At 45.3% G+C, this 25,255-nt stretch overlaps 1 protein-coding gene and 1 long non-coding RNA gene across 2 annotated transcripts in view; one reads left to right on the forward strand and one right to left on the reverse strand.

Moving 5' to 3' along the window:
* Positions 1-366: 366 nt before the first annotated feature.
* Positions 367-9,367, reverse strand: LOC105995193 (cellular nucleic acid-binding protein-like). Its single transcript, XM_013028894.1, has 2 exons — positions 9,225-9,367; positions 367-1,282 (listed from the first exon to the last, which is right to left on the reverse strand). The coding sequence occupies exons 1-2, from the start codon at positions 9,310-9,312 to the stop codon at positions 774-776; spliced, it is 597 nt and encodes a 198-aa protein (XP_012884348.1). The 5' UTR covers positions 9,313-9,367; the 3' UTR covers positions 367-773.
* The window catches only part of LOC105995194, an 80,008-nt gene continuing 62,480 nt past the window's right edge, over positions 7,728-25,255 (forward strand). Inside the window, exons 1-2 of the long non-coding RNA XR_001175553.1 lie at positions 7,728-7,895; positions 22,760-22,820. This is a non-coding gene — a long non-coding RNA (uncharacterized LOC105995194). The remainder of the gene's footprint in view (positions 7,896-22,759; positions 22,821-25,255) is intronic.

A 25,255-nucleotide genomic window follows, 5' to 3' on the forward strand; every position in this document is an offset into this window, starting at 1 on the left:
AAATCTGAGGATAAAGGTTCAAAGCCAGCCCAGGCAGCAAAGTCCCTGAGACTATTTTCTCCAATAAGAAAACCGGAAGTGGTGATGTGGCTCAAGTGGTAGAGCGTTAGCCTCAAGCTGAAGAGCTGAGGGATAGCACTGAGGCCCAGAACTCAAGGCCCCCCCGCAAAAAAATAAATAATAAAAATAAAAAGCTGTTGAGGTCAAATACTTCAAAGTCATCAATCTAATAAAGTTAAATACAATAAAGTTGGCAAAGTCATAGACATTTCCAGAATCACCTTTATTTGTTCTGGACATCTCTGAGGAAAAGTTAGCTCCTCAGAGTGGTCTTGTAGGTCTAAAATTACATTGTCTTCCCCCTCTTCAAGTCCCCAGTGTTGCTTTTTGTCCTTTTATCTTAGTGTTATTTCTCTGAATGGTAGTTTATCTTCATCTGACGTATTTTGTTTGTTAACAGATTCAAGGGCTGTGTTGTAAATGTGTTCTGATTTTTCAGTAGTCACTTCTAATCCAGCATGTTAAAAGACACCCAAGGTGCTCAGCAATTGCTTTGTGTTCAGTTTCTGGATGCCTCCTGGCACACACATAGTATGTTAGTAATGAATTTTTTCCCCATCAGCCTTTTCTGAATCTTCTGACATGGTAAAGCTTGCTGTCCGCAGAGAGTAGCATACCTCCATGTAGGAACTTTTCAGTCAGTGAAGACTCCTTAGAGGAAATACAACTAGCCAGCAAAGCGGGGGAGGAAGGGGAAGGTTAGAGGAAGGTAACTAAATAGTTGCTTCAATGGGACATTCTCGGGCTAGATGTCCAGACTGGCCACAGCGGAAGCAGTTGATCATAGTCATTTTGCTACAATGTGCCGCCATGTGACCATTTTTACCACATCGATAACACCTGATTTGGGTACAGTCTTTCTGGATATGCCCATATTCACCACAACAGTAGCATTTCTGCTCTTCCTGTTGATCACACTCGCGAGCTAGATGGCCTGGTTTGCCGCAGATGTAACAGCATTGTTCTCGTTTCGTCTGCACACAGTCTTTGGAGATGTGACCTTTTCTCCCGCAGTTGTAGCACAGGTCCTGGAGAAAGTCACAGTCCTTGGCGTGATGACCAGTTTCACCGCAGCGGTAACAGATGTCAAACTGGGAGGTGGAACTACATCCGGGTCCTTGGTTTTGGCTTTTTTGTCCTCCTACTCGGCTTCCTGTTTTAGGACAGTCTCGGGCCCAGTGGCCAGAGCGTCCACACTTGTAGCATTCGATCCCGTTCATGGCTGCGGGGAGATGTTAACTGTGAGCAAGCTCACCCACCGCCGCCACGGAGCCCCAGAGGCAACTACTCTTCCAATGGCTGAGATGGAAATGTCTATTTCAGTCCTGACAGGGGACCCTCTATGATGTCACTTATACTTTGCACACGGCCTGAGGCTTGAGGTTGATGCATGCACCAGCAGCCTCATCAATGGCATCGTTATATTGTCCGCTTTTTTTTTTGGAGGGGGGCGTTGGTTGTGGGGCTTGAACTCAGGGCCTACATGCTCTCTGAGCTCTTTCACTCAAGGCTACTGCTCTAACCATTTGAGCCACAGCGCCACTCCCAGTTTTCTGGTGGTTAATTGGAGATAGGACTCACACATGCAGGGGCGCCGGTGGCTTATACCTGTAACCCTAGCTACTCAGGAGGCTGAGATCTGGGGATCCCTGTTCAAAGCCAGCTCTGGGAGGAATTTCCAATTAATCACCAGAAGACGGGAAGTGGCAGTGTGGCTCATGTGGTAGAGCACTAGCCTTGAGCAAAAGAAGCTCAGGGACAGGGACTGGGAAGGTGGCTCAGTGGTAGAGTGCTTGCCCAGTATGCATGAGTCCCTGGGTTCGATTCCTCAGCACCACATAAGCAGGAAAAGCCGGAAGTGGTGCTGTGGCTCAAGTGGTAGAGTGCTAGCCTTGAGCTGAAGAGCTGAGGGACAGCGCCCAGGCCCAGAGTTCAAGCCCCATGACCTACAAAAAAAAAAAAAAAAAAGTTTCATGTACATTCCTGGTTGGGATTACAGGTATTGTGTCACTGGCGCCCAGCTAAGACCACTGTTTTTAAACATTGCTCAGGTTTGGTTATAAAGGGCTTTCCCTTTACACTACCTTTCCCTTTTACCTTCAGGGAAAAAGAAAAAAAGAAATTATTTTATAAAAAATGGGAAATTGTCATGACCAGAATGTCTAACCACAAAGCAGTAACTATAGTATAAGGATTCTTATGTATATTAACCACTCTTTCCACTAGGCGGAGCAACTAAACATTTCTGGACTGTTTCTTGCTTGTACCTAGCTCTATTTCAGGCAATCATTTGGCCCCCTTTTTCTTTTTTTGGTCGGTAGTGGGGCCTGAACTCTGGGCCTGGGTGCTGTCCCTCAGCTCTTCAGCTCAAGGCTAGTGCTCTACCACTTGAGCCACAGTACCACTTCCAGCTTTTTCTGCTTATATGGTAATGAGGAATGGAACCCAGGGCCTCATGCATGCAAGGCAAGCACTCTACCACTGAGCCTCCTTCCCAGTCCCCTTTTCTCTTCCTTCCTTCCTTCCTTCCTGCCTGCCTGCCTTCCTTCCTTTCTTTTTCTTTCTCCTTCCTTCCTTTCTTTTTTTTTTTTTTCCAACAGTGGTGGGGTTTGAACTTTGAGCCTGAGTATTGAACCTGAGCTCTTTCTGCTCAAGGCTAGGGCTGTACCACTTTAAGCCACAGTTCTACTTCTGGTTGTTGAGCCACAGGACCATTTCTGGTTTTCTGGTGGTTAATTGGACATAAGAGTCTTACACACTTTCCTGCTTGGGCTGGCTTTGAACCGAAATCCTCAGATCTCTCCCTTCTGAGTAGCTAGGATTACAGGAATAAGACAGTGTTGCTCAGCTTCTTCCCCTCCTCCCCTCTCTCCTCCCTCTCCCCTCCCTCCCTCCTTTCCTCCTTCTCCTTCTCCTTGTTCTCCTCTTTCTTTTTCTTTCTTTCTTTCCTTCCTTAACTTCCCTTTCTTTCTTTCTCTTCCCTCTTTCCTTCCTTTCTCTTTTTCTTTCCCTTCCTTCCTTCCCTCCCACTTACTTACTTTCTTTCTTTCCTTTCTTTTTCTTTCTTGCCTGTGGCTTGAACTCAGGACCTGGGACTGTTCCTGAGTTTTTTTTTTTTTTTTTTTTTTGGGTCCGGTTGTGGGGCCTGAACTCTGGGCCTGGGCGCTGTCCCTCAGCTCTTCAGCTCAAGGCTAGTGCTCTACCACTTGAGCCACAGCGCCACTTCTGGCTTTTCTTTTTTCTTTTTGCTTATGTGGTGCTGAGGAATCGAACCCAGGGCCTCAGGCATGCAAGGCAAGCGCTCTACCATTGAGCCACTTTCCCAGCCCTGTTCCTGAGTTTTTGTGCTCAAAACTAGTGGTCTACCACTTGAGTTACAGCTCTAGCTCCACTTCTGGCTTTTTGGTGTTTAATAAGAGATAAGAGTCTCATGAATTTGCCTGCCTAGACCGGCTTCAAACCACGATTGTCAAATTTCAGCTTCCAGAGTTGCCAGTTTTTGTTTTTTAAAATTGTATGCTTCAGAGAATCCACAAAACAGTGCAATGATAGACAGATGACACAGGACTCAAAATTCCTGAAGGTTGAAAAATGGAAGATACATAGGTGGTAAGGTTACTTTAAGAATCAGGATCCCTACAGTAAATACAAAGTCGCATTGAAATCTGCCCACTGCAAGAGAAAGACTAAATCTACTAAATCCACTGCTAAATCTACATATGCACATTTCATCCCTTTTTTGGGCCTGTACTGAGTTTACTCAGGGGCCAGGTGCTGTTCCTTAGCTTTTTAGCACAAAGTTGGCACTCTACCACTTGAACTACACCTTCTCTTTTGGATTTTTTTTTTTTTTTTTTGGTACTGGGGCTTGAACTCTGGGCCTGAGCACTTTCCCTGAGCTCTTTTGTGCTCAAGGCTAGTGTTCTACTACTTGAGCCACAGCACCACTTCCTGCTTTTTCTGAATACTTTATTGGAGATAAGAGTCTCAGGGACTTTCCTGCCAGGGCGGGCTTTGAACCAAGATCCTCTGATCTCAGACTCCTGAGTAGCTAGGATTATAGGCAAGTACCATCAGGGCCTGGTCTCTCTGGCTTTTTGGTGGTTAATTGGAGATAAGCATCTCAGGGACTTTTCTGTCTGAGCTAGCTTCAAACTGTGATCCTCAGATAGATTTTTGCATAATTTTTTGCCCTGACTGAAACAACTAGGATAATAGCCACTAGAGCTGACTCATTTCCTGCCTTTTGTTACATTTTTCTGTAAGTTCTAACAGTGCTTTAGGCAATGAAAGAATTCCAATCTTCTCAATTACAAATAAATTAGATAGACAGATACATATATACATACAAGTATATGTGCACATGTATATACATGCATATACATCTATATGGCACTTTTTATAGTGATACTATATGTATGCATATTGTATACACCACACACACACCCAACACATGCACACACGCGTATAGTTTTGTGTGTGTGTGTGTGTGTGTGTGTGTGTGTGTGTGTGTGTGTGTGCCAAAACTGGGGCATCGACAGGGTCAAGGCTTGGGTCCTTTCTCTGGTTTTTCTACTCAATGCAGAGCTGTACCCTTGAGCCACAGCTCCACTTCTGGAGTTTTGGTAGTTTATTGGAGTTAAGAGACTTTCCTGCCTGGTTTAGCTTCGAACCTCTATCCTCAGAGCTCAACCTCCTGAGTTCTAGGATTACAGGCACGAGCCACCGGCACTTGGCAGTACCACTAATCTTACTACTTGAGTTTTTACAGGAGAAAGAAGGAAGCCTTGTAGCTGTTACTAAAGGACTTTTAAAAATGTGTGTTTTTTTTGGGGGGTGGGGGGCGCTGATCCGGAGGCTCGAACTCAGGGCCTAGGTGCTATTCCTTAGCTTTTTATTTTTATTTACTTTATTATTTATTTATTTTTGCCAGTCCTGAGGTTTGAACGCAGGGCCAGGGCAGTGTCCCCAAGTTTCTTGGGCTCAAAAGAAAGTGCTTTACCATTTATGCGCCACTTCCAGCAGTTTGAGTAGTTTATTGGTGACAAGTGGTAGAGTGCTAGCCTCCAGCAGGAAAGCACAAGAATGGCATCCAGGCCATGAGTTTAAGCTCCTTAACTGACCAAAAACAAAAAAAAAGTCCCACAGACTTTCCTGCCTGGGCTGGCTTCAAATCATGATCCCCAGATCTCAGCCTCCTGGGTACAGGCATGAACCACCAGCACCTGGCTTGAAAGGCATTTTTTTTTTTTTTGGTGGGGGGGTCTGGTCATGGGGCCTGAACTCTGGGCCTGGGCACTGTCCCTCAGCTCTTCAGCTCAAGGCTAGCGCTCTACCACTTGAGCCACACCACCACTTCGGGCTTTTTTCTTTTTGCTTATGTGGTGCTGAGGAATCAAACTCAGGGCCTCATGCATGCAAGGCAAGCGCTCTACCACTGAGCCACCTTCCCAGCCCGGAAAGGTATTCTTAATACACAGATAACAGTAGAGTTCTGAAGATTCTGAAGACAAAAGCTTGCACAGTTTTGTGCCCTAAACTGACTGAATCCCCTTCCATATATTTGTTATCACCCTTTTTTGTGTGTATGTGTATGTGGGCTCCCTGTTTCTGGGTCTTTTCTGAGTCCATTTCAACAGGGCATTCTGTCTAACTCTACATGACAACTGCTTTGGATATTCTGTGGGTATATCCTGGCCAAAGCCTCCAGAGGGTAGGCAAGAGCTCTCAATTAGCTACATCTATTCTTAGTTTTTCCTCTTAATTTTTTTTTTTTTGTTTGTTTTTGGTCGTGGGTCTTGAACCTTGGTCCTGAGTGCTGTCCCTCAGCTCTTCAGCTCAAGGCTAGTGCTCTAATGAGCCATAGAGCACTTCTGGTTTTCTGGTGGTTAATTGGAGATGAGTCTCATGGACTGGTTGGCTTTGAACTGTGATCCTCAGCTCTCAGCCTCCTGAGTGGCTAAGATTATAGATGTGAGCCATGGGTGCCCAGCACCCCTTAATAATTTTTTTTTCTTTTTGGTCAGTCATGGGGTTTGAACTCTGGGCCTGGGTGCTGTCCCTGAGCTCTTCAGCTCAAGGCTAGCACTTTACTACTTGAGCCACAGAGCCATTTCTGGCTTTTTTGTTTATGGTATTGAGGAATCAAACCCAGGGCTTCATGCATGCTAGACAACCACTCTACCACTGAGCCACATTCCCAGCTCCCCTTTAATCATTTTATTATTATTATTATTTGTACATTTTCTCCTGGACTTTCCTGCCTGGGCTGGCTTTGATGTGCCATCCTCAGATCTCAGCCTCCTGGGTAGGTAGAATTACAAGTGGTGAGCCAGATATGTTGGGCTCATCCTGGCCCCCCTCCCCCCTTATATAAAAGTCTTATGGACTTTCCTGTGCTGGTTAGTTTTGAATCAAGATCCTCATATGTCGGCCTCCTGAGTAGCTAGGATTACAGGTGGAGGCACCAGCGCCAGGCAATTTTTTTTTTTTTTCAAAGCTTGGAATATCAGGCACAGCAGGAGAGAGAGTAAAAGCCCTGACAGGCACCAGTGGCTCCTGCCCTCAAGCCCAGTTACACAAGAGGTTGAGATCCGAGGACCGAGATTCAAAGCCAGCCCAGGCAAGAAAGTCTGTGAGACTCTTATTTCCAATAAACTATTCAGAAAAAGCCAGACGTGGTGCTGTGGCCCAAATAGTAGAGTGCTCGCCTTCAGCACAGAGAGGCTCAGGGACAGAGCCTAGGTCCTAAGTTCAAGCCCCAGAACTGGAACAAAAATAAACAATAAAAAAAAAAGAGGTCTATCTGGGTTGCAGCTGCATAGGAAATATCAAGGATTGGAAGGTCACAGCTGGCACAGGGGTCCTATCCGTTTAATGCTAGCTTCTCAGGAGATAAGAGGATCACAGTTCGAACACAGTCTAGGAAGGACAGTCTGTGAGACTCTACACTCCCATAAACTACCAAAAAAGCCGGAAATGGTTCTATGGCTCAAATAATAGAACGCTAGCCTTGAATACAAAAGCTCAGGCACAGTGTCCAGGCCCTGAGTTCAAGCCTCAGGACCAGCGAAAGAAAAGAAAAAGAAACAGCAAAAAAAAAAAAAAAAAAAGAAAGAGAAAGAAAGGAAGGAAGAAAGAAAGAAAGAAGCCGGGCGCTGGTGGCTTACGCCTGTAATCCTAGCTACTCAGGAGGCTGAGATCTGAGGATCGCGGTTCAAAGCCAGCCCGGGCAGGAGAGACCGTGAGACTCCTATCTCCAATAAACCGCCCAGAAAACCGGAAGTGGTGCTGTAGCTCAAGTGGTAGAGCGCTCGCCTTGAGCTGAAGAGCTGAGGGACAGTGCCCAGGCCCAGAGTTCAAGCCCGACTACCGACAAAAAAAAAAGAAAGAAAGAAAGAAAGAAAGATTAAAAAGAAGAAGAAAAACGGGAGAAACAAGCATAGTTGGACTTGGCTGCATAGATTGGGAGTGGGACTGACGACAGGATGCGCTGAGTTAGGCAAGATCTGCTAGGGAGCAGGGCACAGAGAAAGGAGGTGAAGGTGTTTGTTGACTGACCACAGAGAGTCCCAGCAGCTGGAAACCAGCGCGCCAGGGGGAAGGCCCAGGAGCGGGGGGGGGGGGAGCGTGGCGCATGCGCCCAAATCACTGCGACGTTACGAAAAAGGCTGCGGCTTTTCTGGCTTCAGCGCCGCGGCTGGAGTTATGGCATGTTTCCTGGATGTGGATCCCTGCCTTGACTGCCTTCTGCCGCTACTCAGACAGCCGGCTCTGTGCAGCGGGGTCTCTCTCCACAGTCTCGGCATTTCTGCAACAGTGGATTCAGCCAGGAGGTAAAGGAACGACGAAAGACAAGAACTTAAATGGAGGGAGACGGAGGGAATTTAGTAATGGGAAATCCTTAATTTGAGCATTCTCCCGTTTGATGAGGGGGGGGGAGGGCGGGGGAGGGAGAAATGGGAGGCCAGCACGAACCTCAGATCTCCAGAAAGATGGCATAGATGCAGCGTTTTTCTCTAAGCAGGGTTCAGGTACCTAGGCATCGGTATTCTCCCTGTCTTAGAATATTGGGGTTCCTTATTTGTACCATCTAAACCTGAAGGCTGAGGTTTAGGCTTATCTAGAATTTTATAGGGGCTTCTTTGCTTTTGGTCACGTTGGCGGGTCTTAATACATTTGGTCAATTCTAGAGTACTCTATCTATTCCGTGCCTTGGTGTTGGGAGTGGATTCCATCCAGATTTAGGGTTAAGTTCTATCACCTGCAACCCCTCTTCCATATTCCATCTCCCCTATTGAACCACACGGGGAAGGCTAGGAATGACTCTTGGACAATTCGGACACAACTGTGGCAAAAACGTCTCAGTATCAGACATGTGTTTATGTCCATATGTAACCTGTGTGGATATGAAACGGAGGTCGTGGCACGAATGAAGAGGGTGCACACGGTGCGCAGCGTTTGGGAGACTATGAAAAAGCACCGTCTTGGATGGTGGCGCTCCAATATTTTTGAGACTGCCTGACGTGAGGGGCGGGCCGTCAGTGGCGCGAGAGCGGAGCACGCACGCACACGCATAGGCGGGTTGAAAGAGAAAAACACGCAGGCGCATTGAAAACGTTACGTTGGTGGCAAAGCGCGTGCGCGTGGGGCTGCGCGCGGCGGAGGGGGCAAGCTGCTGTTGTTGCGCCTGCCTATTTGAGCCTGCTTGTGCTGGTTCAGTGATGCTAGGAGCAGCGCATGCGCACATTTCAGACCGAATGACGGAATTGGGGGTGACGCGCAGCGTTTTGGTAATATAATTAAGTTTGCAAAATGGCGAGGGGCTCGGTAAATTGCCTTCCGCCATTTTGTACTAAAGCGGCTAACAAAGTAGCAGATCTACCTTTCTAGTTGGTGAAAGAATTCCCCTTAGTTGGAATTTTCCTACGCTGTGGCCAAATCTGGTGGTGGGGGGGGAATCTCGGCATTTTAGTCGCCTAATAGCTTCCAAAGTGGGGGTTTCAAAATACGGAGGCGAAAACACGGCAAAACATTATGGCAGTTGTCCGCGTGTAACGCATACTGTGGTCACCGTAGGGACAGGCTACATTTAGGCAATGCACATTTGAAAGCCTCTAAATCTGGGTTGCCACTTTTGGCTCTAAACACACTTTTTTTCTTACCTGAAAGTCGCAGACGGCCACCCACAGTGATTGCAGCGAGAGAGTCTAGTGTTTTCCCGAAAACCTTGATTTTTCTCCTAGAGAACATAAGAGTGAAGATTTGGCAGTATTCGCAAGTGTTTGTTATACACTCCTTAACTCGAGATCTGAGTAAATGGCGATTGAAAAATATCATGGTAATAATACAAAGGTGACCTGGGCTTTCGGTTTGGTGTAAAAAATTTTTTTTCTCTCTGTAGAACTTACTGCAGTTTCACTACTAGAACTTACTTTTTTTCTCTTTTTCTTTTTTCAGGCTGCTGTGTTGTGTGAGAATTTATTGATGGCTAAAACTAATAATTCAATACTTAGGTATAGATAACAGGTAGAAAGGGCACATGATTGAAAAGTAAGGAGACAAATCTTTTTCAACTATCCCATCAACGATATTCTTCTGGTACTTTTTCATCTTTGGGCCTGTTTAACTGTAATTATACTTTCATGCCTGTAGCACTAGTGCTGAACACTGGTTCCTGGTCCACGTGGTGTTTGTATGTGCCTTAACTTGTTTAGTATTCTCCACAACTTAGGAAAAAGCAATATTCAGTTTTTTGCAAATGAGAAGTTTCAGGAACACAGATTAAGTAACTCATGCAAGGATTCTGTAGCCAGTTGGATGATTGAAACTGGGCCCAGAATCCTGTGCCCTTATCCCCTGAAATGAGGGGGGCACATTTAGGGGAACCTTTTCTTGTGATTCCAATGTTTGTTTTAAATCATGCAATTTACTTAAGGCCTTAAAGGAAACTTGTTTACTGCTTTTTTTTTTTGGTCGGCTGTGGGGCCTGAACTTTAGGCCTGGGCAATATCCTTCATCTCTTTAGCACTAGGCTACTGCTCTACCACCTGAGCCACAGTGCCAGTCTGGCTTTTTCTGCTTATGTGGTGCTGAGGAATCGAACCCAGGGCCTCAGACATGCAAGGCAAGCGCTCTACCACTGAACCACCTTCCCAGCCCCTTTGCCTGATTTTTTTACCTGATCTAAGACAACAGTTTTTGCTGCAGCAGAGATTTAAAGAAACAATTATTAATATTTTGGTGTGTTGATTCAAATGTGTTATAGTAAATGAAAGATTATTGCCTTTTCTTGTAATAAAAGACTGAAAGATGAAAATATTTCTTTTATTTGGTTAGTATTGACACTACTATATCAAAAGTTGTTTTCTTTATTGAAATTAATTACATAAATTTAATAGTATTATGGCATAGTCATACATAGTCACAAACACATTTTAGCCTTCACATTTTTTTTTTTGTCAGTTGGGGGGCTTGAACTCAGGGCCTTGGCGCTGTCCCTGAGCTCTTGCTCTATCACTTTGAGCCACAGCACCATTTCTGGTTTTCTGGTGGGTTTTTTTGGAGATATGAGTCTCATGAACTTTCCTGCCCTAGCTGGCTTTGAAACTTGATCTTCAGATCACAGCCTCCTGAGTCGCTAGGATTATAGGCATGAGCCACCAGAATAGCCCACTAAGAATGATTTTTTTTTTTGGGTCCGGTTGTGGGGCATGAACTCTGGGCCTGGGCATTGTCCCTCAGTTCTTCAGCTCAAGGCCACTTGAGCCACAGCGCCACTTCCGGCTTTTTTCTTTTTTGCTTATGTGGTGCTGAGGAATGGAAGGAACCCAGGGCCTCATGCATGCAAGGCAAGCGCTCTACCACTGAGCCACCTTCCCAGCCCTCAATGTGATGTTTTTATGTACACATATAATGTATCCAAATCAAACTTCTCTTGTTTTCATGTGATGATAGTTCGTATCTTACTTTAGATTGTTATTTATTAGAATTGTGTTTTGTAAAGAAAGACAGATTTCTGTAACCTGCTACATAAATACCTACTTCAGGTTATTTTTTGCCATTAAAATTTTTTTGCCAGTAGAGATTTGAAATCATATTATGGTTAAAGCTATCTTGTTAATTTTCCTCCATTCTTTGAATAGTTTCCCCAGTCAAAAGATTACACTAATACTCATTGTAGCTTTATGGATAACAATCCAATGTGTGTGAGGGGAATCCTTAATTTTATCACCTAGAGATAACTAATGGTAATAAGCTTAACTACTTTTCATTCTCTGTATTTTTCTTTTTGTTGGTCGTGGGGCTTGAACTCTGGGCCTGGGTATGCCCCTCAGCTCTTCAGCTCTACCACTTGAGCCACAGTGCCACTTCCGGCTTTCTAGTGGTTTATTGGATATGAGTCTCTCACACTCTCTTGCCTAGGCTAGCTTTGAAACATGATCCTTGCATCTCAGCCTCCTTAGTAGCTAGGATTACAGGCTTGAGCCACCAGCACCCTGCTCATTTTTCCTTGTGGTTAGTATGTGTATTGTCATTGCTGCCCTTTATGTTTAACATTGTAATGTGCATAGTTCTATAATTGTCATTTAATGTGCTCAAGATATTGTTTTTTGTTTTGTTTTTTGCCAGTCCTGGAGCTTGAACTCAGGAGCTGGGAACTGTCCCTGAGCCTCTCTGTGTTCAAGGCTAGCACTCTGTACAAGGCTAGCACTCTACCAAGAGCCATCATGCTACTTCCGGCCTTTTCTGCTTATATGGTACTGAGGAATCGAACCAATGGTTTCATGCATGCTAGGCAAGCACTCTTATCACTAAGCCACATCCCCAGCTGGGGCTCACCATACTGTGATAAGGAGGTATTTTATAAATTTTTTTTTTGGGGGGTGGGGAAGTATTGGCATTTGAATTCAGGGCCTCAAGATTAACTAGTCAGACAATCTACAAATTGAACCAAGTCTCCAACACTTTTTATTGTGGTTATTTTCCAAATAGAGTTTCTTTTTTTGCTTGGGCTGGCCTGGATGAGCATCCTCCTATTTTTTTTTTTTTGGGTCCAGTCGTGGGCCTGAACTCTGGGCCTGGGCGCTGTCCCTCAGCTCTTGGCTAGCGCTGTACCACTTGAGCCACAGCGCCACTTCCAGCTTTTTTCTTTTTGCTTATGTGGTGCTGAGGAATCGAACCCAGGACCTTAAGCATGCAAGGCAAGCGCTCTACCACTGAGCCACCTTCCCAGCCCATCCTCCTATTTTGTTTGTTTGTTTATTTTGCTAATCTTGGAGCTTGAACTCAGGGCCTGGGTGCTGTCCCTGAGCTTCTTTTGCTCAAGATTAGTACTCTACCTTTTGAGCCACAGTGCCACTTCTGGCCTTTTCTCTATATGTGGTACTGAGGAATCGAATCCAGGGCTTCATGCTTGCTAGGCAAGCACTCTACCACTAAGCCACATTCCCAGCTCCATGAGTACATTTCTTCTTGGACAATGTTACCCCTTCCCTCATAAGTGGCTTTTTTTGTTTGTTTAATATTTATTATTTATCTCCTCATAGAAAAGAATTCCAGTATTAGAATTGTCAAGGGTTTGAATATATTACCAATACCATAACTACTTTCCAAAAAATTAAATCAATCTTTGAGGCCAGTTATTATGGTATATACTTTTTTTTTCATTTTTGTGACTTACCATGTATTTTAGGATGGGTTGATAATAACATTTTTTTTCTTCTTAATATATATTTTTTATTGTAAAGATATTGTACAGAGGGGTTACAGTTACATGAGCAAGGTTCATTTCCTATTGTTCATTTTCTATTGAGCATTTTATTTTTGTTGCTTGTTTTTGTTTTTGGGTCTGGTTGTGGGGCCTGAACTCTGGGCCCGGGCACTGTCCCTCAGCTCTTCAGCTCAAGGCTAGCGCTCTACCACTTGAGCCACAGCGCCACTTCCGGCTTTTTTCTTTTTGCTTATGTGGTGCTGAGGAATCGAACCCAGGGCCTCAGGCATGCAAGGCAAGCGCTCTACCACTGAGCCACCTTCCCAGCCCCCTATTGAGCATTGTTATACCTCCTTTATTTTTCTCCTACTATCCCTTTCCACCCCTCCTCCCCCCCCCCAGCCAAAGTTGTAAAGTTTGTTTTCAACATACAGTCTTGTACATCTCATTGTTACAATGGGTCATCCTGTATCCTTATTTCAGCATTTTGTGATAATAACATTTCTTTGAGGCTACACTTTTCAGATTCTTCTTCTTTTTTTTTTTTGGCCAGTCCTGGGGCTTAAGCTCACGGCCTGGACACTGTCCCTGAGCATCTCTGTGCTCAAAGCTTAAACTCTGCCACTTGAGCCACAGCACCACTTCTGGCTTTTTCTGTTTATGAATACTGAGGAATCAAACCCAGGGCTTCACGTATGCTAGGCAAGCACTCTACCACTAAGCTACATTTCCAGACCTCAGATTATTCTTGAAGAAGGTCAGTATGGGATTTGAACTCAGCCTCTAGCTTGCTATGCAGGCACCCCTTCTTTTGTTCTTTGTGCTGGTTATTTTGAGATAGAGTATCACTTCCTGTAAATCACTTCCTGTGCAGGCATGAGCCTGGACCTCCATTTGCATTTTTTAAAAGTACTTCCTTTATTTATTCAAGATTTATTATTGAAGCCGGGCACCAGTGGCTCATGCCTGTAATTCTAGCTACTTAGGAGGCTGAGATATGAGGGTTGTAGGTCAAAGCCATTCTGGGCAGAGAAATCTTATCCCCCATTAACCAGCATAAAGCTGGAACCGGAGAGGTGACTTAAGTGGTAAGAGTACTAGCCTTAAGCAAAAAAAGTTCAGGAAGAGCTTTGAGTTTTAAGTTCAAACCCCAGTATCAGCACAAAAACAAAACCAGAAAAAGATGTATTGGTTAATCCTTGGCTTTGTGTTGGGTACTTTGGGAAGTTCTGAGGATACCAGAGGCACAAATACAGAGATCTTTGTCCTCTTGAAATGGCTTTTTTAGTTCATCTAACGTTTTTTTTTGTTTTTTTTTTTTTGTCGGTCATGGGGCTTGAACTCTGGGCCTGGGCACTGTCCCTCAGCTCTTCAGCTCAAGGCTAGTGCTCTACCACTTGAGCTACAGCGCCACTTCCGGTTTTCTGGTGGTTTTATTGGAGATAGGAGTCTAACGGTCTCTCCTGCCCGGGCTGGCTTTGAACCGCGATCCTCAGATCTCAGCCTCCTAAGTAGCTAGGATTACAGGCGTGAGCCACCAGCGCCCGGCGTCATCTGCCGTTTTTAGTCAATAGTAGAGCTTGAACTCAGGGCCTGAGCTTTTTCACTCAAGGCTAGTGCTCTACCTCTGCCACAGCATCACTCGAAGTTAAGAGATGAGACTTTCCTGCCCAGTCTGGCTTCGAACCAAAATCTTCATATCTCAGCCTTCCCAGTAGCTAGGTACTTCGGTAGCTAGGTACTTCCTAGGTACTTCAGAGGCTGAGAACTGAGGATCGTGGTTGAAAGCCAGCCCAGGCAGGAAAGTCCCTGAGACTATGTTCAATTAATCACCAGAAAACCGGAAGTGGTGATGTGGTGGAGTGCTACTCTTGAGCTGAAGAGCTGAAGGACAGGGCCCAGGCCCAGAGTTCAGGCCCCATGACTGACCCCCCCAAAAAACACACACACACACAAAAACCCCACATGCTGGTATGCACAGGTATGGGTTAAGGAGGGGATGCTGTGTGTCTCCAAACTTTTTCTCCCATTTGGCCTTCAATTATCCTCCTAAGTCTCTCAAGTAGCTAGGATGATAGGAACAAGCCATTAACACCCTTGGGCTTTGAGATCTTAATTTGTACAATTGTATCTGTGTGGGGAATTGACCTCAGATCCTTTTTTTGGTGGGAGAAGGGGGCGATTAGGGAACTGCTTAAAGTAGGTTAAATTCCCTGGCTTGACATAAGGGCTTCATCTCCCTCCCCCCACCCCCATCCTGGGGTTGAACTTTGGGCCTGGGTATTGTCCCCAACTTCTTTTTGCTCAAGGCTAGCGCGCTACCACTTACACCACAGCTCCATTAGTTGATTTTACTGTGAGTAATTGGAGATAAATGTCTCAGACTTTTCTGCCTGGGCTAGCTTCAAACTCAGATCTCAGCCTCCTGAATAGCTAGGATTATAAATGTGAGCCACTTGGCACCAGGCTAAAGCCTTTCTTCTGATTTTAATTATCAGCCATTAATTCATTTTGTGACTTATTCAACTTATAAATAACAACTGTTTTTTTCCCCCCAAACATATTTGGCATTCTCAAAGACAACTGCTGTATTGTTCTTTTCAGACTTTTTTGTTGTTGTCAGTTCTGGGGCTTGATCTCTGTGCCTGGGAGCTGTCCCTGATCTCCTTTTGCTCAAGGCTAGCACTCTACCATTTGAGCCACCCCACTACTTCTGACTTTTTTTGTGATTAATTGGAGATGAGAGTCTCAGTTACTTTCCTACCAGTGCTAGCTTTAAAGTGAGATACTCAGATCTCACCCTCTAGAGTAGCTAGGATTAGAGGGGTATGTACTCATGTCTGATTCTTTGCCTTTTTTTTTTGTCATGGGCACTGAATTTGGGGCCTGGGCACTGTCCCTCAGCTCTTCAGCTCAAGGCTAGCACTCTATCACTTGAGCCACAGTGCCACTTCTGGCTTTTTCTGCTTAAGTGGTGCTGAGGAATTGAACCTAGGGCCTCCTGCATGAAAGGTAAGCACTCTATCACTGAGCCACCTTCCCAGCCCCTCTTAGCCATTTTGAGGTAAGTTTTCTTTTAACCCCCCCCTTTTTTTTGACACAGGGTGGACTTGCAATCTTCATGTTTCAGCTTGTCCACCTACCTGTCTAAATAAAGTTAGACTTGGATAGAGAATATATTCTTTTTTGTTAAAAAAAAAAAGTGTTAGCGGGGCACTGGTGGCTCAGGCCTGTAATCCTAGCTACTCAGGAGGCTGAGATTTGAGGATTGCAGTTTGAAACTACTCGGGCAGTGGCACTATGGCCTTGAACTGAAGAGCTCAGGGACAACACTGAGGCCCAGAGTTCAAGCCTCATGACTCACACACACAAAAAAAGTTTGGTTTGTGTGTCAGTCATGGGGCTTGAACCCAGGGCCTAGGTGCTGTCCCTGAGCTGTATTTTGCTCAAGGCTAGTGCTCTACCACTTGAGCCAGAGCTTCACTTCCAGTTTATTTTTTATTTTTTAAATTTTATTGTAAAAGTGATGTATGGGGTGGGGTGGGGGGTTACAGTTACCCAAATCAGGTAATGAGTACATTTCCTTTTGAACACTGTCACCACCACCACCCCTTTTTCTTTATCTTTTTTTTTTTTTGGTCAGTCATGGGGCTTGCACTCTAGGCCTGGGAGCTGTCCCTGAGCTGTTCAGCTTAAGGTGAGTGTTCTACCACTTGAGCCACAGTGCTACTTCTGGTTTTCGAGTAGTTAATTGGAGATAAGAGTCTCATGGACTTTCCTGCCTAGCCTGGCTTTGAACCGCCATCCTCAGATCTCAGCAGGCTGAGTAGCTAGGATTACAGGTGTGAGCCAGCGGTGCTGGACTCCCCCTTTTTTTTTTTTTGAAGTAATTTATTGTAGATAAGTCACATGGACTTTCCTGCCTGAGCTGGCTTTGAACCATTATCCTCAACTCAGTCTCCTGAATAGCTAGGATCACTGGCATAAGTCAGTAACATCTGCCTAGGAAATATTCTAAAAAAATAATACTGGTTAGTTGCAGTTAATGAGAGAGGAGAGAAGACAGAAGAGGTGGGGGTAGGGATTTGGAGAGGAGAAATAGCCTTGCAGTTAACCCTGACACTTTCACTCATTCATAATGCTTCATTATTTAAATCTGATAGGGAATATCTATTAACATTTGTATATGGTATATGTACCCTTAATTTTTTTTTTTTTGGTCGGTCATGGGGCTTGAACTTGGCTTGGGTGCTGTCCTTCTGCTCTTCAGCTCAAGGCGAGTGCTCTACTGCTTGAGCCACACTGCCACTTCCGGTTTTCTAGTGGTTTATTGGAGATAAGAGTCTCACTGACTTTTCTGCCCCGGCTGGCTTTGAACCTTGATCCTCAGATCTCAGCCTCCTGAGTAGCTAGGATTACAGGTGTGAGCCACCTTCACTTGGCTTATGGTATATATACTCTTAAGAATTCTTTTGGGGGCTGGGAAGGTGGCTCAGTGGTAGAGCACTTGCCTTGCATGCTCAAGGCCCTGGGTTCTATTCCTCAGCACTACATAAGAAAAAAGAAAAAAGCCGGAAGTGGCATTGTGGCTCAAGTGGTAGAGCGCTAGCCTTGAGCTGAAGAGCTGAGGGACAGCGCCCAGGTCCAGGGATCAGGCCCCACGACCGGACCCCCCCCCCCAAAAAAAAAGAATTCTTTTGGAAGTCGGGCACCCGTAGCTCATACCGGTAAGCCTACCAACTCAGGTGGCTGAGATCTGAGGTTCCCAATTCAAAGTCAGCCCCAGCCCAGGCAGGAAAGTCGGTGATACTCATATCCAATAAACCACCAAAAAATCGGAAGTGATGCTGTGGCTTAAGTGGTAGAGTGTTTGCCTTGAGCTGAAGAACTCAGGGATCCAGGCCCAGAGTTCAAGTTCCACAACTGATAAGAAACAAAAAAATAAAAAAAAAAAAAAAGAAACAAAAAATCGAATTCTTTTGGAACTGTAAAGGTTTGGTTGTATGTGTTTGTGTCTTGTTTGTTTTTTTCTTGGTCCTGGGCTTGCCCAGGTACTGTCCCTGAGCTCTTTTTGCTCAAAGTTACGGCTCTGTCACTTTGAGCTACATGATTCCACTTCTGTTTTTCTGGTGTTTAATTGGAGATGAGTCTCACGGACCTTCCTGCCAGGGCTGGCTTTGAACCGCGATCCTCAGATGTCAGCCTCCTAAGTAGCTAGGATTACAGGAATGAGCCACCGGTATCAGCTAAGAAACTGTAAAAGTAGGGGCTGGGAAGGTGGTCAGTGGTAGAGCACTAGCCTTGAGCTGAAGAGCTGAGGGACAGTGCCCAGACCCAGAGTTCAGGCCCCACGACTGGACCCCCACCCCCCCAAAAAAAAAAAAAGAAAAGAAAAAAAAAGAAACTGTAAAAGTTTTAAAGCCTCTCCGTAATATGGAGTCCTGGGGTGCAGCCACGAACACGAGGAAGTAGCGGACGTGGCCGCCATGTGGTTGGTCCGGAAATGCTAGAAATGCTAGGTTTCCCTAACATCCGTGTAAACCTATGTGCATGCCATTACCTCACATCCCCATCCCCATCCCCCCCCCCCCCCCCCCCCCCCCCAAAAGTCGGAATGGAAGTTCCGGGCTGTACTTCCAGTAGAGGGGGCGGGACAGCAGCCGCGGGGCCCCTTGGGAAATGTAGTCCTGCTGGAGGCCTAGTCAAACCCAGCTGGCTGGCCTCCAACCCGCCAAGGCTTTCAGGCACGCTGCTCCCAACCCCCAACTACCAACCCCCAACCGGAGCCTGTGTGGCAGCAGTGTTGTGATTCAGTTGTCTGTGAGGGAGTTGGGGGGAGGGAGTCCCGAGCAGCTGCTGTAGGCTGTCCAGTGAGGCGCTGTTGGTCTCTCAGATAACTGTACAGTGGCCAGTCTCCTGTCTTCCAAGTTTGAAAAAGCCAGCGAAAACGTGTTACTTCTCCCATTTTTTTTCTCATTTAATATGTAGGTGAGGTAGATATTCTCAAAGATACTGTGTGTGTGTTTAGGGGAGGTGTTTTCTGTTTTCCTGAAACCACACCTTTTCTGATTCGGACAATCTGTTTGTTTATTAAATGCTCCTAATTTACTATTCAGACTCTATGCATTATGTATTAGCTATCTCGTATTTGTTAATATTTTATTTTTTTTTTAGCGAAAGTGTAGTTTTGGATTTGGAGGTGTCAAGTCAGCTGAATCGCCTTTAGCTGTTTAATTGCAACTGGATCAATATCCTTACCTGTAAACTTCTGTTTTTCTGGCTATGGATACTAAACCTTTGACTTCCCACTCACCTCTTCTCCCAATCCCTTCATTGAATATTCTTCTCCCTCACCTCCTCCTCTGTCCCATTCCCTACTTCCCAACCCCTCTTCTAGCCCTCTAATCTCTGTTCTCCCTCCTTCCTAGTTTCTCTCTTATTCTTTCCCCTTTCCTCACTATACCTACCATCTCTTCTGCCCTCCTGCCCTCCCCTTAAAAAAAATGAAAAACTCCAAGTCAGACGCAAGAACACTTAAGTATAAAAAATAACCATGTTCTGAGGATATAGCTCAGTGGCAGGAAAGGGACTAGGTTATATCAGTAGCAACATTTCCCCCCCAGTCCAGGGGCTTGAACTCAGGACCTGCCTGGGTACTGTGCTATCCTGAGTTTCTTTTATGCAGGGCTAGCACTCTACCACTTGAGTCACAGGTCTACTTCCTTTTTTTTTGTGGTTTAGTGGAGCTAAGAATCTCACAACTGGGACTGGGAAGAAAGAATCTCACAACTCTCCTGCCCAGGCTGACTTCGAATCATGATCCTCAAATCTCAGCCTCTTTTGTAGTTCAGATTACAACATATATTTATTTATTTATTGGTAGGTGAGTCGGTTGTAGGGCTTGAATTCTGGGCCTGGGCTCTGTCCCTCAGCTGTTCAGCTCAAGGCGAGCACTCTACCACTTGAGCTACAGCGCCACTTCTGGTTTTCTGGTGGTTAATTGGAGATGAGAGTCTCACAGACGTTCCTGCCCTGGCTGGCTTTGAACTGCAATCCTTAGATCTCATCCTCCTGAGTAGGATTACGAGCATGATCTACTGGCTCCTAACTAGGATTTCAACATTTAAAAAACAAAAACAAGTGGAGCTGTGGCTCAAAGTGATATAGAGCTATAGAGCGCTAGCCTGGAACAAAGAGCTCAGGGACAGTGCCCTGGCCCTGACTTCAAACCATAAAAATAAATGAATACACAAAAACAGCCAAGCCGGGCGCCAGTGGCTCATGTCTGTAATCCTACCTACTCAGGAGGCTGAGATCTGAGGATCGAGATTCAAAGCCAGCCAGGGCAAGTTGCTGAGAGTCTTATCTTCAATAAACAACTCAGAAAACGGGAAGTAGTGCTGTGGTTCAGGTGACAGAGTGTTAGCCTTGAGCTGAAGAGCTGAGGGACAGTGCCCAGGTCCAGAGTTCAAGCCCCATGACTGACCAGTAAAACAAAAAAACAAAACAAGAACAGCAAAAAAACCAGCCAAGTGCTCTTGGTGTCTCACACCAGTGATCCTAGCTACTCAGGAGGCTGAGATCTGAGGATCAGAGTTCTTTTTTTTTGGGGGGGGGGGTCCGGTCGTGGTGCCTGAACTCTGGGCCTGGCGCTGTCCCTCAGCTCTTCAGCTCAAGCTAGTGCTCTACCACTTGAGCCACAGCACCACTTCCAGCTTTTTTCTTTTTGCTTACGTGGTGCTGAGGAATCGAACCAGGGCCTCAGGCATGCAAGGCAAGCGCTCTACCACTGAGCCACCTTCCCAACCCCTGAGGATCAGAGTTCAAAGTCAGCCCAGGTAGGAAAGTCCATGAAATGCCAATTAACTACTAAAGAAGCCAGAAATGAGGGCTGGGAATGTGGCTGAGTGGTAGAGTGCTTATTACCTAGCATGCATGAAGACCTGGGTTCATTTCCTCAGTACCACAGAAACAGAAAAAGCCGAAAGTGGTGATGTGGCTCAACTGGTAGAGTACTAGCACTGAGCAAAAGAAACTCAAGGGCAGTGCACAGGCCAGGCCCTAAGTTAAAGCCCCAGGATTGGGGGAGAAGTGGAACTGTGACTCCATTGTAGAGTACTAGCCTTGAGAGGTGGTGCTCAAGGACAGTGCCCAGGTCTTGAGTACAAGCCCCAGGACTGGCATCAATTCTTTTTGTCACTCATGAGGCTTGAACTCTGGGCCTGGGTGCTGTCCCTCACCTCTTCAGCTCAAGGCTAACATTCTACCACTTGAGCCACAACACCACTTCCAGTTTTCAGGTGGTTAATTGGAGATAAGAGTCTCTGGGACTGCTCGGGCCGGCTTTGAACCGCAATCCTCAGATCTCAGCCTCCTGTGTAGCTAGAATTATAGCCACCAGTGCCTGGCAAAAATAATTTTCTTCCCCAAAAAATTTCAACAGAAAATTTGGAAGAAGCATGTTGTAAAGCGTTATATGTTGTCCACTTTATTTTATTTTTATTTTTCGTCTTTTTGTTGGTTGTGGGGTTTGAACTCAGGGACTGGGTGCTGTCCCTGAGCTTTACTGCTCAAGTCAAACACTCTACCACTTTGCACCACAGTGCCACTGTGCCACTTCCGGTTTTCTGGGGGTAAACTGGAGATAAGTGTGGGGGTGGGTGGGGAGGGGCCTGAGAAGGTGGCTCAGTGCTAGAGTGCTTGCATTGCATGCATGAGGCCCTGGGTTTGATTCTCAGCACCACATAAACAGAAAAAGCTGAAAGTGGGGCTGTGGCTCAATTGGTAGAGCCCTAGCCTTGAGCTGAAGAGCTGAGAGAGCCCTCAGGCCCAGAGTTCAAGCCCCATGGCTGACCAAATGAAAAAAAGTGTCAGGGACTTTCTTGTCCCCACTGGCTTCAAACCGCGGTCCTTAGATCTCAACCTCCTGAGGAGCTATGATTACAGGAGTGAGCTACCAGCACCTGGCTTCCCCCCTCTTTCTTTCTTTCCTTCTTTCTTTCTTTTTCGTTCTTTCATTCTTTCTTTCTTTCTTTCTTTCTTTCTTTCTTTCTTTCTTTCTTTCTTTCTGTCTTTCTTCTTCCCTCCCTCCCTCCCTCCCTCCCTTCCTCCCTTCCTTCCTTCCTTCCTTTCTTTCTTTCTCATTCAGTACCTGACCCTTTTGCTCATTGGTTACTGCTCTACCAACTGAGCCATACTTCCAACCCCTTAACTCATCTTTCTCATCTTTATTGGATAGATTCTAAAAATCTTTCTGTCCTCATCTGTTTAAATCTTGTATGTATCAGATTGATTCATCATCATGGTGCTACAAAATGGTTTCTTTTGATTCTTTTTTTTGGGGGGGGGTCCTGTCGTGCGGCCTGAACTCTGGGCCTGGGCACTGTCCCTCAGCTCTTCAGCTCAAGGCTAGCGCTCTACCACTTGAGACACAGCGCCACTTCTGGCTTTTTTCTTTTTGCTTATGTGGTGCTCAAGCATGCAAGGCAAGTGCTCTACCACTGAGCCACAATTGATTCATCATCATGGTGCTACAAAATGGTTTCTTTTGATTCTTGCCTCTATCTTCCAAGTTGAGGTTGAATGTCATCCTAGTAAGTTTGTATAAGCATATCTAACCTGGAATGAACAGGAAACGAGAATCTCAGAGAGAGGAGCCATTTTGGTTTTGGAAGAAAATGGCTGCAAATAATAGTTATTTATGAGAAATAGGTGGACGAAGGACAGATGGAGATACCAACTTACCAGCTCATTGTCTTAAACTGCTTGGAATATTCAAGTCTGTGGTATGGGGAGCAAATGGTTTTCTGAGCAACTTCTACTTGGATTTTTGAGATGATAAAGGAAAAACCACAAAGTCATAATGCCAATAAGGTGATATGCTTTAGTATAACTTTGGAATTCTGCTACATGGATCTTTAATTTGGACAATTGTCATTAGTCTTTTGGTGGTTTGTTTTTGTTAATAACAGTCATGTTTTCAAGTAGGCACCACTGGAATGTTCATCATGAACCTCTTTGTGTCTCACTCCTGTGATTTAAGCTCAAGGTAGAGATCTGGTCAAGTACAACTTTATAATTCTCTTAGTAATAAAGTTTTCTTTCTTTTTTTTTTATTGTGAAAATACCATACAGAGGGGTTACAATTACATGGGCAAGGTAATGAGTACATTTCTTATAAGCATTGTTACCTCCTCCATTGTTGTAATAAAGTTTTCTATTGATTTCTGGAGATATATTATCAAATATGTGTTTATGGATATGTAAAAACACTTAGAAGCTAGGCACAGGTGACTCATGCCAGTAATCCTTGCTATTCAGGAGCCTGAGATCTGAGGATCATAGTTCAAAACTAGCCAAGACAAGAAAGTCCATGAGACTGTTACTCTTAGTTAACCTCAAAAAAGCCAAATGTGGAACTGGGGCTCAAGTGCCAGCCTTGAGTGAAAAACTTGAGACAAAGACAGGTCCTGAGTTCAAGCCCTAGTACCAGCATCTCCTCCCAACCCCAAATAAACAAACAGAAAAACATTGAAAGCATTCCTGAACCAAGACAGGGTAAATGGGAATATGAAGGGATTGAAGTTGAACTAATTTAGTTTTGGCAAGCTGGTTGAGGTGGGGGAAGGGATTGGTGGAAAAAGATTATTTTTGAAGGGAGTAGTGGAAAAAGAGATTATTTTTAGAGAATGTACCACTACATTCCCCCACACCCCACTCCCTCTTTATGCAGGCATTTCACAGATTAGAGTTTGTCCTTACTTATTGCCCAATTAGGTCTGTCCACATACCTTTCCCACCTATGTCCCTCAGGGATTAAGTAATTACAATTGCTTGTGGCAGAAACCGCTTGCAGGGGTGCATATTTTGGTGTAATAGTAGTAAGTAGCAGCTTTAGTTGCTCAAGGAATGGACTTAATGACATTTGAAGGAAAATGAAAGGAATGAAATTGATTAGCTCAAGTAAACTGAGATAGCTGGAAAGAAAAAAAAAATATATTTTTTGGAGGTCCGGTCATGGGGCCTGAACTCTGGGCCTGGGCACTGTCCCTCAGCTCTTCAGCTCAAGGCTAGTGCTCTACCACTTGAGCCTCAGTGCCACTTCTGGTTTTCTGGTGGTTTATTGGAGATAGGAGTCTCACGGTCTCTCTTGCCCGGGCTGGCTTTGAACTGCGATCCTCAGACTCAGCCTCCTGAGTAAAGCTAGGATTACAGGCATGAGCCACCAGCGCCCGCCCCCCCCCCCTTTTGAAAAAGAATCTTTTTTTTTTTCTTTTTTAGGTCCAAGATTAGGATTTGAACTTGGTTTGATATCTAATGCTTTTGTTCTTTGGCTGGCACTCTACTGACTGAGGCAAGAGAGAATTTTATTATGCAGCTCAGGCTGGCTTTGAACTGGCTTCTGACAAAGGCCATGAGTGGCAAGGCCTCCATTTCTTATTCACATTTTTGTTCATAACCAGTGTTCTACCACTTGAGGTACTCCTTCACTTTCAGCCATTTATCCAACCTCAAATTTCACATTAGCATCATCATTATGTTCTTTTTGTTGTTGGTGGTGGTCATGAGGCTTGAACTCTGGTCCTGGGCACTGTCCTGGAGCTTTTTTGTTCAAGGCTAGTGTGCTAACTCTTTGAACCACTTCTGGTTTTTCTGGTGGTTAATTAGAAATAAGAGTCTCATGGCTTTCCTGTCCCAGATGGCTTTGAACCACAATCCTCAGATCTCAGCCTCCTGAATAGTTAGAACAGGCATGAGCCACAAGTACTAGGGCTCCATTCTCAGCTCTCAACCTCCTGAGTTGCTGAAATTACAGAGATGAGCCACCAGCATCTGGCTTATCCTTAGGATCTTTAGGACCTAACCTCCTTTTCCCATTCTCCCATTTTTGTAAAAGTGAGAGATGTGGAAAGCACCCAAAATTATAGCTACTTAGGAGTAGCAAATGGATTTGAATCTAAGGTAATACTTTTGTCTTCTACCCAGTGCCTCATCTATATTCTATCCAAGTCGAAGGAGGCTATGTAAGACCAGAATTAATTTTTTTTGTCAGTCATGGGGCTTAAACTCAGGGCCTAGGCACTGTCCTTAAGCTACTTCACTCCAGGCTAGTACTCTTACCATTTTGAGCCACAGAGCCACTTCTGGTTTGTTTTTTTTTGAGTCTGGTCATGGGGCCTGAACTCTGGGCCTGGGCGCTGTCCCTCCGCTCTTCAGCTCAAGGCTAGCGCTCTACCTCTTGAGCCACAACACCACTTCGGGCTTTTTTCTTTTTGCTTATGTGGTGCTGAGGAATCGGACCCAGGGCCTCATGCATGCAAGGCAAGCGCCCTACCACTGAGCCACCTTCCCAGCCCCCAACCTCCGGTTTTTGAGACAAGAGTCTCTCAGGGACTTTTCTGCCTGGGCTGGCTTCGAACCCTGATCCTCAGCCTCCTGAGTAGCCAAGATTGCAGGTGTGAGCTACTGGCTCCCAGCTCAGAA

This window comes from Dipodomys ordii, unplaced genomic scaffold, assembly GCF_000151885.1.
Source record: "Dipodomys ordii isolate 6190 unplaced genomic scaffold, Dord_2.0 Scaffold116, whole genome shotgun sequence".
In the NCBI taxonomy this organism is placed as follows: domain Eukaryota; kingdom Metazoa; phylum Chordata; class Mammalia; order Rodentia; family Heteromyidae; genus Dipodomys; species Dipodomys ordii.